The sequence below is a fragment of the Stegostoma tigrinum genome, chromosome 23, assembly GCF_030684315.1.
Source record: "Stegostoma tigrinum isolate sSteTig4 chromosome 23, sSteTig4.hap1, whole genome shotgun sequence".
Lineage (NCBI taxonomy): Eukaryota > Metazoa > Chordata > Chondrichthyes > Orectolobiformes > Stegostomatidae > Stegostoma > Stegostoma tigrinum.
The window spans coordinates 21,620,595-21,634,501 of record NC_081376.1 but is presented as its reverse complement, the minus strand read 5'-3'; the positions used below and the strand labels follow the sequence as shown (position 1 = coordinate 21,634,501).

General features: G+C 39.0%; 1 protein-coding gene across 2 annotated transcripts in view; it reads left to right on the top strand.

Moving 5' to 3' along the window:
- LOC125462423 (probable helicase with zinc finger domain) overlaps nt 1–4,653 on the top strand; it is a 367,554-nt gene extending 362,901 nt beyond the window's left edge. For both annotated transcript variants that reach the window (XM_059653989.1, XM_059653987.1), the window contains exon 29: nt 3,281–4,653. In XM_059653989.1, the coding sequence (XP_059509972.1) occupies nt 3,281–3,570 (290 nt within the window). In that variant the 3' untranslated portion in view covers nt 3,571–4,653. The remainder of the gene's footprint in view (nt 1–3,280) is intronic.
- Nucleotides 4,654–13,907: the final 9,254 nt, after the last annotated feature.

The window sequence follows — 13,907 nt, the reverse complement described above, 5'->3', positions numbered from 1 at the left end:
AGAAATGCCTTTGGCTTGTTTGCTGGATAGAGTCAAGCTCCAGAGTTTATTTCTTCATATGCTACTGTGTGGAACTGAACTGCTTTAGTGACTTTCTGTGTATATAAAGATATTTTATGAATAAAGTACATTTTTAAAATTTAAAAAAGGGATGCTGCCAGAGGATTAACAAATTGCAAATGTTATCCCTCACTCACTGAAAGGAATAAAGATAAGCCCAGCAAATATAGGCCAGTCAGTAGTGACAGCCTTTAGAAACAATAATTTAATACAAAATTAATTGTCACTAGAACAAATGTGAACTAATTCAGGCAAGTCAACAGGAAATGTGGGTAAATTATGTCTTACTAATTTGAAAGAAATTTGTGATGAGATTGATGAAGGTTTAACGTATGATGAACGGCTAAGGATCCTGGGATTGTACTCATTAGAGTTTAGAAGGTTGAGGGGAGATCTAATAGAAACATAGAAGATAATGTATGGTTTAGAAGGGGTGGACGCTAGGAAGTTGTTTCCGTTAGGCGGTGAGACTAGGACCCGTGGGCACAGCCTTAAAATTAGAGGGGGTAAATTTAAAACTGAAATGAGACGACATTTCTTCAGCCAGAGAGTGGTGGGCTTGTGGAATTCATTGCCGCAGAGTGCAGTGGAGGCCGGGACGTTGGATGTCTTCAAGGCAGAGATCAATAAATTTTTGATCTCAGAAGGAATCAAGGGCTACGGGGAGAGTGCAGGGAAATGGTGTTGAAATGCCCATCAGCCATGATTTAAATGGTGGAGTGGACTTGATGGGCCAAATGGCCTTACTTCCACTCCCATGTCTTATGGTCTTATGGTAACGCAGTTGATGTGATGTATTTTCAAAAAAGTGTTTGATATGTCGATACATTGCTCAAGTGCTGCATAGTAGATTTGTCGGCATAGTTGAAGTTCCTAAAATAAAAGGGAAGTGACATCCTGGATGTAAAGTAGTTGAGTGATAGGAAACCGAGAGTAATAAAGTACAGTCTTTCGGACTGGTGAAATGCATACTCATGGAGTTCCACGATTATAAATTTCCCATGGATTCCTGTTGAGACAACTACATTTCTTGTTGCAGAGCACTGCATAATTCAAAATTTGTGGATTACAAAAACTTGGATGAGTTGGAAATTGTGAGGAGAATAGTAATAGACTTCAGTAGGACGTAGCTAGGCTAATGGAATCACTGGCATGTAATGGGTGAAATCTAACGCTGCGAAGTAATATATTTTTGTAGGAAAAACATGGAGAGGTAAAATAAAATAAGGGTTACAATTCCAAAGGTGGTGTGGGAGTGGAGAGATCTGGAGGTAAATGTGCACTGATGGTTAAGGGTAGTGCTACAGATTGGAATACAGTAAGGTATATGGGATCCAAAGCTTTATAAGTAATGGAAGAAATTAAGCTGACCCTCTGTGAAAAGACTGGTTCATCTTCAGCTGAAGTATTGTATCCAGTTGTGGGCTGTGCAATTTCAACAGGTTGGGCATATATTAGAGAGGATGCAGGAAAGATATATACAAGAATTGTTCCAGGGATGAGGGACTTCAATTACGTGGATTGATTCCTTAAAATAGATAATCTTGAGGAATTCGATCACAGTGTCCCAAGTCAGGAAGGGACTGTCCAGAGTAGTTTGAAAGAAACTGTTTTCATTCCAGAAGTGTTGAGGCAGAAGAGACCCACTTAAGGTGGTTGGTGAAAGAAGCAACAGCAACATGAAGAATATTTATTCTTGCACAAAGTGGTGAGCAGCTGAATACATCAGCTGCAAGTGAGGTGGAGGCAGATACATTCAGGTGTTTTAAAAAGGAATTTGGATGTGCTCCTGTACAGGAAAATTATTTGCAGAGCTACAGGATAAATGTGAAAGAGTGGGACGAACCAAATTGCTCTTGCATAATGCTGGCACAGACATGACTGGGCAACTGGCTTTCATTTATACTATGACCATTCCATGATCTGTTTATCCAATTTCCCTTTGAAGGGCTACCATTGAATTTGTGTCCGACACCCTGATAGGCAGTGCTTTTCCTCACATAACCTCTGTTGTTTTGCCATTTGCAAGAAGTTTGTACTTTTTCTTTATAAATGCTTCTACTATTAGAAACAGTTTATCCATTTACTTTATCCAAGATTTTGAACACCTCTATCAAATATCAGGATAATAAAGTGTGAAGCTGGATGAACACAGCAGGCCAAGCAGCATCTCAGGAGCACAAAAGCTGACATTTTGGGCCTAGACCCCAAAACGTCAGCTTTTGTGCTCCTGAGATGCTGCTTGGCCTGCTGTGTTCATCCAGCTTCACACTTTGTTACCTTGGATTCTCCAGCATCTGCAGTTCCCATTATCTCTCTCAAATATCATTCTCATTTTATTGGCTACTGGTAAACAACTATCACTGCTAAGTCTATGCGCTTAACTGTAACTCCTCATTTCCCTGGAAATGTTTAGTAACTCTCTTCAGCACCTACTTAATCCTTCAATTCTTTCTTAAAGTGTGAACACAACACTACTGAAGCCTGTCTGACTGACATTCAGTTAGTTCATGGCTGATCTTAGCTCTTACCTTTGTTCTGTATCTCCTCATACCCTTGCCTAACCCAAGTCTGTCAATCTCAGTTTGTATATTTTCAGTTAATTCACAGCTTCAACAGCTTTCTGCAGGAGATGGTTCCAGATTTCCATTACCCTTTGTGTGAGGAAGTGCTTCCTGACGTTATGGTATCACTTCTGAATCAGTCTGGCTATAATTTGTTCTGAACTCCACCCCCTGCCAACACCCACCAAAGGAAATAGTTAACATCTATTCACTCTATCAAATGCTTTAATCATTTTAAATACTTCAATTAGATCACTCTTCAGTCTTCTATATTCAGAGGCTTGTAAATTTAGTTTATGAAATTTACCCTCAGATTATAATCTGAGGCAAAAAATAACCAAGCCATGTTGTGAGCTTCCAGTGTGCTTTTTATCTGAATGGTGTGATACATATTTGTACCATACATAAGGTTTCCAACAAACAGCTTTCTTGATGGGAACCAAGTGGTGCTAATGTCTCTTCCAGATACTATTGCAGATCAACATTGCATCGACAGCATTTGGGGATGATGTATCTTGTGGGAGGACCAAGGAGGGGAAGGGAGCTGACAGTAATATCCATTATCAAAATAAATGTTAACATTTACTTTCTTTGGAAACATTTAGATTAAATTACACTTTTACATTAAATTAACTAATATTTATCTATTTTTTTAGGCCATGGTGCTCCAGGTTTTGAGACCGAGGAAGATGCTGGTTGTAATAAAGGTAGTCCTAATGGAAATCCCCTCACACAGCCCAACCAACTTCAGTACCAGAGTCCATCCAAGCCTGTAGAAGGCAAAGGAGCTGCCTCTTATGCCAGTGTTCTTCGAGCTCCACCCAAGACCATATTGAAGTTGTCTTCAGAAGCAGATAGGAAACCTATTGATCCTATTTCTATATTGCAGGACCTGAGTAAGAGGTCATCCTTAAACGACAGTGGCTACTATTCTTATTTTGAATAATTGAAGTAGCAGATTATGATCACAAAATTTAATTTACAATGCACTTCTCATTGTTTTCATTTGAGATATTATTGTTTTTCTTTAAAACCCTTTTTTGTAAGATATTATTGCGTGCACACAAAGATTTCTATAGATGCTATATTGGACATGTAGAAAGCTGTCATTTGTGAAAATGTTTCTTTTTACAAAAGCTTTTCATCTCTGCTTATTTGCACATGAAGATGAATTCTGTTGAAATGGGTATTGTGAGTTTTTGTGGGGTTTGTTCTATTTATTTTGTATTTTTTGGGAGGGAAAATGTTGTACCAAAGCTTAATTTAGACTTTTAATTTTGCTGGTGTTTGATTTTGTACTAATATGAGCGTGACACGTGATGCAGCCCTCTTCCAACCAGAGAGGAAAATCAACCACACTTCTCAGAATCAGTCTGCCGTACTCATAAAGAGCATGGTTGGAAACTAAGTGATGTGAGAGAGACGCTAAGCCCATTAATATTATGTAATCAGTGTTTCAAAGATCAAGAGTAACATTGCAAGAGAAACACAGTGATATTTTAAATTCTGTTTGTTTTCTAAATTTTACAAACTCCTGTTCTCACTGAGCTTTGTATTTATGTTACGGGGTGAATATGCTCTATTGGAGCTGTAATACTGTCTTCCGTTGTGAAGATATGACATAGCAAATGTAATGAGCTTTTAGCACTGCCACTTCTGACCTTTTGCATTTTCAGCGTTCTTTTGAATCTCAGTGTCCAAGCTATATATTTGACATTATCCAAAGTCTGTAGTGTTTCTCAATTCTCTTTACGTAGTAATGTATTTAATATGGTATTTAAAAAAAAAATCTTGACTGCATTCAGCATTTGTAACTGTTGTAATTTTTCCGTTGCTAAGCTACGCTATGATTTCTTAAACTGCATGGTGTCTACCTTAAATGGTAATGACCTCCTTTCTTTGAATTTTTAGTTACTTTCCTCTGTTGCACAGAAAGTCTATATCAAAACTGTATCAACAGTTGTATGCTTCCAATTTACTGACAGCTCAAGCTGTTCACTTCAACAAGCTATGCGGAAAAATGTTTGATTCTGGCTATTTTAATCTTGCATTATTTTGGCGAAGTTGTCGCTATTTTTGTTATTTATTGTACATAAAACAACTAATTAAATATTTTGGTGAAAAAAAAACAAAAGCTGTTTCATATTTTAATTGAAAAGTCTTGGAAAGACCTCCGCCTGCTTGCCTTGGTACGTCGCCCTCTCACCTTGACTCAGTCGAATCTAACCTTGCTGCACTTGGTCCTAACTGGTAAGCAGGTGATGGCTGATTTAATGCAACTTACAGTAGAATGGGGAAAGTAGTCAAGAATTGGTAAAAGGCTTTATAAAGGCTTGCCAAGTGGTTATTGGGCTGGTGAGGATCAGATTTGCCCTTGAAATAATGCATCATGTCTTACATGCTGTACTGCACTTGTCATTACAAATAAGCAATTCCTTCAACTCACCTGAGCAACATCACACGACATGTACTAATACATTCTTACAGTCTATTCTATATGAAAATCACTGGATGGATCAAAACTTTCATTCTCAGAGTTCATGGAAAACATCTCTGTTGGGTTTATATGTCAAGATCTATTATAAAAGCATCCAAAGCAGGTAGCTGTGGTACTGATTACACCTGTCGGCGCTGTTTTGAAAAAGGTTCCAGTGCAATTAATTTTCTTTGCTTATAAATTAAAGTTATATAACTGTCTCCCTTCATCTAGGTTCAATATTAGTTTCTGTCAGAGAGCACCACACTTCCTATCTATCCCAGAAGTGAATAGGAACACCACAAGTTTCATATCTTCTATAATATAAGGAATGTAAAACAAAGATGACCATTCTTGAAACGAAAGTTTCACTGGTTTGGGTGTCCTGTTGCACCTCAATAGAGTGTATTTATCCACCCTTGTATCCTTCAGTTCTAAACAACTCAGTACAGCTTTGCTCAATAACGTTTCCATAATGTTTTGCTCATCTAAAACCTTGTACAAAGCTTTCAGGTGGCTTCTGCTGATCTTCCAGTTGTGATGACACATGATGAAATACCCAAAATGATCAAATATTTTTACATTTTCTTTGTCCTCGACATTATACAATGCAGGCTATGGTGGCCCACTAATACCTCAATTATCCAGCTCTTGGGCACCTGTAGGTGCAGTTTTTGGTTCAAGCCCTTGGCCTGCCTACCTCCACATCTTCCTCTAAGCTTCCTGTACTGACTCTGTTTCTGAATTTGACCTCTGTTGTAGCCCAGAGTCTGTTTTCAAACAGTATTATGAACTTTGCTTTGCCACAACAGCCTGTGCTCCATACTCCTCTCTCTCAATCTCCGCCTGTTTACATTGGTACGTCACCCTCTCACCTTGCCTCATTCGAATCTAACCTTGCTGCACTTGGTCCTAACTGGCAAAATGAAATGTCATGGAGAATCAAGTAATATTAGGAAAGTTTCATGTAAGTGCACATTCCAAAATACTATTCACACTTTCTGTTAGACATTCCATGTGAAATGTGTGATGGATAAAATCTATGTTGTAGTCATACCTGATGAATGTACAATTTAAATTTGTTAATAGCACTTGTTAGTTACTGAGCCAGGGGACTCTTATGAAAAGCAGCTACCTAAGCTTCTAATGAAGAACAATTAAGGGCTTGAGGAGAAATCCTGAAGAAACATGTCAGGAGAGCCCATCAATAAATGGAGAGATGAGCTAATCAAATTGCTCAAAATAATCTGTCCAGTGTGGGGTCAAAATAATTTATCCAACATGAGAAAAACCAATTATGGCTCTGCAATGTAACCGTGCTCATGACTTGTTTGAGCATAATTTGTTTATAACTTGACTTCTAATGGGTGAAACGATGTAAACAGTGGATTGTCTTAAGCTGAAGACATTGTTACTTTAAAAAACATTCAATGAGTAACTTTCTTTGCGTTTCATGAAGATACCATTCACTAATATATGAAATAGGAGTAGAAATAAGCCATTTGGCCCCTCAAGTCTACTCTGCCTTCAATAAGATCATGGCTGATCTGTTTGTGTTTGAATTCCACATTCCTATCTTCCTCAATAGCCTTTGATTCTCTTGTCTAAAATATCTAACAATCTACAACAAACACAGAAAGTGCTGAAGAAACTCAGCTTTTCTGGCAGCATCTGTGCAAAGACAAAGTTAACTGAAGAACAGTTTTTGCTTCGAGTCATATCAAACTCAGAAACATTCCTATCTGATTTCTCATGCTCTCATTTACTCAGCCTGATTAATCTTTTAATTGTTCTCTGCATTTTTGTAAAATTTTGATCTATCATGTGACATGTCTCCCATCATTGTGCAGCTATATCATCTTTCCTTAAGGTTGCTTTCTTTAACTCCTTTAATTCACCACAGATGGTGAATCCACCCTTTGGAATGTTTCTTTATTGTAGGAATATGCTTGTTCCAAGTGTTTGGAAATATCCCTTAAACGCTTATCACAGCATCTCTGTCGATCTGTCTGCTAGCCTAATATGCCAGTTAACTTCAGATGGCCCAGATTTTATGCTCACAAAGTTGACCTTATTTAGGTTTAAAATATTGATTTTTGACCCAACTTTCACTGTTTCAAACTGGATATAAAATTCAATCATATTGAATCAAGCACCTAGAGGTACGTTTCCCTTGAGATCATTAATCCCATCACGTTGTATATGTTAAATCTAACATCTCCTACTCTCTGGTCTGTTCGAAAATATACTGCTCCAAGAAACTTGCTGTTAAGAAGGCATACAGTGTTTTAGCTTTTATTAATAGAGGGATCGAGTTCCGGAACCAAGAGGTTATGGTGAAGCTGTACAAAACTCTGGTGCGGCCGCACTTGGAGTGTTGTGTACAGTTCTGGTCACCGCATTATAAGAAGGATGTGGAAGCTTTGGAAAGGGTGCAGAGGAGATTTACTAGGATGTTGCCTGGTATGGAGGGAAGGTCTTACGAGGAAATGCTGAGGGACTGGAGGCTGTTTTCATTAGAGAGAAGAAGGTTGAGAGGTGACTTAATTGAAACATATAAAATAATCAGAGGGTTAGATAGGGTGGATAGGGAGAGCCTTTTTCCTAGGTTGGTGACGGCGAGCATAGCTTTAAATTGAGGGGTGAAAGATATAGGACAGATGTCAGAGGTAGTCTCTTTACTCAGAGAGTAGTAAGGGAATGGAACGCTTTGCCTGCAACGTTAGTAGATTCGCCAACTTTAGGTACATTTAAGTCGTCATTGGACAAGCATATGGACGTACATGGAATAGTGTAGGTTAGATGGGCTTGAGATCGGTATGACAGATCGGCACAACATCGAGGGCTGAAGGGCCTGTACTGTGCTGTAATGTTCTATGTTCTATGTTCTAAAACATTCTATGAACTTTTCATGCAGGTTACTACTGCTAGTCTGATCTTGTTCAGTTTAGATGTTGATTAAAGTCACCAATCATTATTGCTATAATTTTATCATGAGCACCAAATATTTCTTCTTGTATATGTTGTCCCACCTTGTGGTTACTGTTAGGGATTCTGTAGACCACTCCCACTGGTGACTTCTTTTTGCTACTATTCCTCATCTCCATCCAAACCAATTCTGAACTGAGGTCATCTCTAACTTTTACACAAACGTTAACTTTAGTTGACAGTGCTACCCCTTCATATGAGTACAATCATTGATGTTCTGCCCTTGGAAAATCATGCCATTTTGGAAAAAGCGGAGGGCTTTTTCCTGTTATTGCAGGAGATCTGCTGGAAAATGATGTAATAGCTCTGGCAATGCTTAATGTGTGGATGAGTTGCCCATGTACCCTGTGACTGCCTAGAATCTGTCTGAATACTAAATGTTAAGAACAGACTTGAACAATGTGAAGGAGCAGACTGACCAATAGTTAGGTTATGACATGATAAGATTCTGCTGCAGTTTCTGCTATGAAGGTGAGTCTATAAAGATCTGCTTTCATCTGCAGGTGTGAGTCAGAGGGTAATGATGACTGCGATCCTCCTTTCGTTTTGTGTCTTTCTATCCAAATGACAAATATGCCCAGCATTCCCATGGGAATGTAGTTTGAATCTCAGAAAAAGGCAATGACAAAACTTGATGCAAATACCTAAATTTTCCATGCAGTTCAAAACTAAAATGCACTAATTCAGCATGATTGCAGTTTCTGGTATCAGCCTCAATTTAATCATTTCAGGCAAGACTCCAAATATCATTTCTGTCTCTGCAGGCATCCATTTGGAGGGGCAGGAACTTGCATGCTGCTGCAGGAATGAGGGAATGAAGCCTCATTAACACCTTGAAAAGAACTATTTATCCCATAATTCAATGTTGCTCTGATCTGCTGGAGAGCCCCCAGGTTGTCGAATGATGTTGTTAAAGTATTTCTCTCATAATTTAGACAGTGGACAATCTTCCTTTTTGACAAACATATTTTGTTTTGTCTAGGTAGTTGCTCCTTTAAATGAGGAACAATTTGTGATCACATAGCCTCTGGCTAATGTGTTGCAAATGTTTTGAAATTTGTCATGGTTTTTCTACTCATAACAAGCTTAAGTGAGGTCAAACACAGAAAGACTAAAATAATCAGCCTCTGCAATTGGTTCAGTTATTGTATATGACAGCCTGTTATTTTTCTGAGTGCAGCTGGCAGTTGTAAACCTTGATAAAAGGTCGCGAGCTATAAAAAGGAGTCAACTGAGAACAGTGCTTTGAGCTGAGCTGAGTTAAATAAACTGAAATCTTCACAGAATTGTGGGGTCGATTCTACTCACTGATACATAGGTTTCACTGCATCTCTTGCCTAACAAAGATAATTCTTGCACACTTTTCAAAGGAAAGGGAGGAGCAGTCAAGATCAGGCTGCTCAAGAGGTGTAACCTATAGAAGGTTAATCTCTTGGTTTAGCTGCTATGAGATAAGGCCAACTCATGCACTTTTGCTATCTGAGTACCTTTAGTACACATGCAGGACCACGGTGAAGCACAATAATTAAACATAGCTCTATGGACATGCGATGGGCTGTGAAAAATTATGCCTGACATTGCTAGCTGTTTAGACATAAATCTTGAAGAGGTTTGGTAGCAATATTGGCTTGGCATGAATGGGAGCACAGAGGAAATACTCTGTATTTAATGCCACGTTGATGGTGAACTCAGAGTCTACACAGGATCATTTGTGCTGAACAAATCAAATTGTTTTGTAAATATACCAGAAAAAGATTGCATTCCATTCCCTCTTCAAATTCCTGTTGTTCCTTGAGAATAAATGGATAAGAGCACGTCTTGCCTCAGGTGTCATGTCAAGCATCATAGAGCCCTGCTGCTAAAATTATTGCTCTTCTTCCAAAAAATTGTTGAAGTAAAATATATTTTGGGCTGTATCTTAAGTTTTGAAAGGAACCAACACCTGAAATCAAGCAACACTGACTAGCGCTCCCTCCCTGTGCCATTTTGGCATAGCTTTGCTGGTTTTTCTTCTAAATTTCCCTGCCAGTGCCCTATATTTGCAACCTATGGGGCTCTCCTCTTTTCGATCAGAAAGCACCATTCCATTGTTAATAAATCACACAGGTAGTATAATCAGCCTGGCAGTTCTTAGCTCTCTCCTTCTCTCTCTATCAACTCACAGCAATGTTGTTCTTAACATCAGCCTGCTGGTCAAAGTTGAGCACATCTCATTCTAATTTTGCAACTTTCCCTGCAATCACTTAAGTTTCAAACTCAAAAAAGTAGCTTTTTCTTTCTCAAACAACTTGTCCTTATTATGGTAATACTTGCATTTACAAAACACCAGACTATATCGAACAGCTCAGTTGAATTACCTCTTAAATGAATTTGTATTTATTATGGGCTATGAACAGTTGTTTCAGCTACAGTCTTAGGACTGACCAATGGGTCAAAGTGAAAAAGTCAGATTTAAAGTACCATTTTTTTTGCTACTTTCTCAAAGAATTGCATTTCTAGAGCACTGTTCACAGTCTCAGGACATTCCAAAGTACTTTAGAATCAGAAATAGAAATAAAATGAAAATATGCAGGTGGTGGAAATGTGGAATAAAAACATAAAATGTTGGAAATACTCAGCAAGTTCAAGCAGCAAATATGAAGATATTAACAATTATCATTTCAGATTACAGTAACGTCATAAAAACATGGTAGCCAGTGCTGAAGTGAAGTCAGAAAATGCCACATATCTCAATGTGATTTTTTAAATTTTGTTGCTTGAAGGGTAAATATTGGCCAGGAGACCAGAGAGAACTTTTCTGATTGTTATTGAACTAGTACCATGCAATCTTGTACAATAATCTGAGAGGATGAATGATGCTTGTTTTGTTTCTGGATTTTGCTCATAGGATCTGGGTAAGACCAGCATTTATTGCCAATCCCAGATTGAGAAGATGGTAGTGAGCTGTGCTGTTGAACCACTTAACATCTCATATGTAATCTGACAGTATGGAACTGGGAGTATCAGCCTTGGTTATATGCTCAGTTTCCCAGAGTGGATCTTGAACCCATAACCTTCTGACTTGAGATGGATGGAATGCCCACTGAGCTACAACTGACACCATGATGCTGAAAGAACAGCTTTTGTTCAGCAGATGGTAGGTAGCCTTCAGTATTTATCCAGTCTGGTTTAGAGGCTGAAGTTGCTGCCATTCTCAATAATCTGTCCAGTGCCACCCTCCTACCATCCCGAGTACCACCCTCTCCCTAATTATCCCCCATCCTTCCTAGATAGTGATGAGTAAAACGTTGACAAAAGGAAAGCAGTGGGATCTCGATAGGATGGCTGACAACAGCAGAAGTGGCTTCAAAAGGTAACAGAAAGATACGGTAAATGGTACTGAAACAAACTAGATCAGGCCAAGAAGTGAAGAGCAAAATGGAAAGTGAAGTAGTGTCTTTGTGAATGCAAGGATGGAATGATATGCTAAGGTTAGTCAGAGTGTTGTGTACATTATGATGAAAAGGATATAATATTGCATCATACTAATGCATGCTATGGAGCTGCTGAAAATGAGGCCGCAGAAATAGCAATGGAGAACTCAAGAATGGCATAGGAATGGACTAGGTATTCATGGTGGAAGACACCAACAGTATACCAGAACTTTACAGAGTCAGGGTCAGATGTGAGTGTAGCATACTAAGGAGGAGGTGCTGGAGAAGCTGAAAGGTCTGAAGGTGGATAAATCACCTGGACCAAATGCACTAAACCCCAGAGATAGCGGAGGAGATTGTAGAGGCATTGGTGGTGATCTTTCTGGAATCACAGGAGTCAGCAAGGATTGGAAAATGGCTAATGTAACACCCCTGTTTAAGAAAAGAAGAAGGCAGAGGACAAGAAACCAAAGGCTGGTTAGCCTGACCTTGGTTGTTGGTAAGCACATAGAGTCCATTATTAAGGATGAGATTGCAGAGTACTTGGAAGTGCTTGGTAAAATAAGGCTGAGTTAGCATGGCTTCATCAAGGGGTGGATATGTCTGACAATTCTGATAGAATTCTCTGAGGATGTAATGAACAAGTTTGACAAAGGAGAGGTAGTGTATATGATCTATTTGGATTACCAGAAGGCCTATTACAAGGTGCCACTCAGGAAGTTGCTAAATAAAATAAAAATCCCTGATATTAGGAGAAATATACTGACATTGACAGAGGATTGGCTGACTGGTGGAAGGCACAGATTGTGCATATAGAGCTCTTTTTCAAGATGGCAACTGGTGACTAGTGCAGTTCCGAAGGAGTTAGTGTTCGGACCATAACTAATCATGTTATACATTAACAGTCTGGATGAAGGACCTGAAAGCAATGTTTCTAAGTTTTCAGGTAGCAAAGATAGGTGGAGGGACAGGTAGTACTGAGGAAGCAGGCAGGCTGCAGAAGGACTTAGTTAGATAGAAGAGTGGGCAAAAAAGTGGCAGATGGATTACAATCCATCTGGAAAGCAGGAAAGTGTGAAGTTATGTACTTTGGTAGTAAAAATAGAGGTGTCAACTATTTTCTAATAGGGAGCAACTGCAGGAATCTGAAGTATAAAGGAATTTAGGAGTCCTGGTTCAGGATTCTCTTAACGTTGACATGCAGGTACATTTGGCACTTAGGAAGGCAAATGCAATATTAGCTAGAACACAAGAACAGAGGTGCATTGTTAAAGCTGTATAAGGCTCTGGTCAGAACACGTGTGGAATATTGTGAGCGTTTTGGGCCCTGTATCCAAGAAAGGTCATGCTGGCATTGGAGGGGGTCCAAAGGAGGTTCACGAGAATGATCCTGCGGCTGAAGCAGTTGAGAACTCTGGGTCTGTACTCAGTGGAGTTTGGAATGATGAGAGGAACCTCACTGAAACTTACAGAACACTGACAAGACTGGATAGAGCAGACATGGAAAAGATGTTTCCAATAGTAAGAGAGACTAGCACCTGAGGGCACAGCTTCAGAGTGAGGGGATGACCCTTTATAGCTGAAATGGGGAGAAATTTCTTCAGCCAGGGAGTGGTTAATCTGTGGAATTCATTGCTGTAGAGTGCTGAGTCAGAAAGGGTATTTAAGACAGAAATAGATAGGATCTTGATTAGTTAGGAGATCAAAAGATATGGAGAGAAGGCAAGAGAATGGCATCGAGAATCTCATCAGCCATGAACAAATGGTGGAGCAGAGTTGGTGGGCCGAATGGCCTAATTCTGCTCCTATATCATACAGTCTTATGGACAGAGACTTGATACACAACTGAAATCTCTGTATGTTCTGGGAATGTTCCTGATAGTCTGCTCCTCATACAATTTAGAGAAGATATTTACTGAAATTTCATCATCTGAAATTTCCTGCCTGTTTGGATCACATTTGAATCATGGCTTGTGTAAAGTGAATTGCTGAAACCTATAAGCATTTCTCGTGTTTATGCACACTGATACTGGACTTCGAACAGAGTTTCTCCTAATCGTCTTAATGTCTGCAACATTGCACATTAGTACTCAATATTCTGTCATTAATTTTTTCTACAAAAGGACTGTGTGATGAGAAGCTATTCAAGGCCCAGCACATTGCTGTCATCTTTGTGTTTATAACAAAATATCATCATGTGCTCCTTTCTTGTGAAAACCAGTGAAGAGATTTTTCAAAGCAGTCTAATCCTAATTCTTTCACTAATCTGCCAGTGTAGGCTCTGAGAGCTTGACCTATTCCTGATTTGCCGCCTGCAGATCATAACTGGAAAATATCATTTAATCCTCCAGATATTGATTTGGCATTTCAATTTCTAATCTCCACTATGTTTCCTGTCAATTAGCC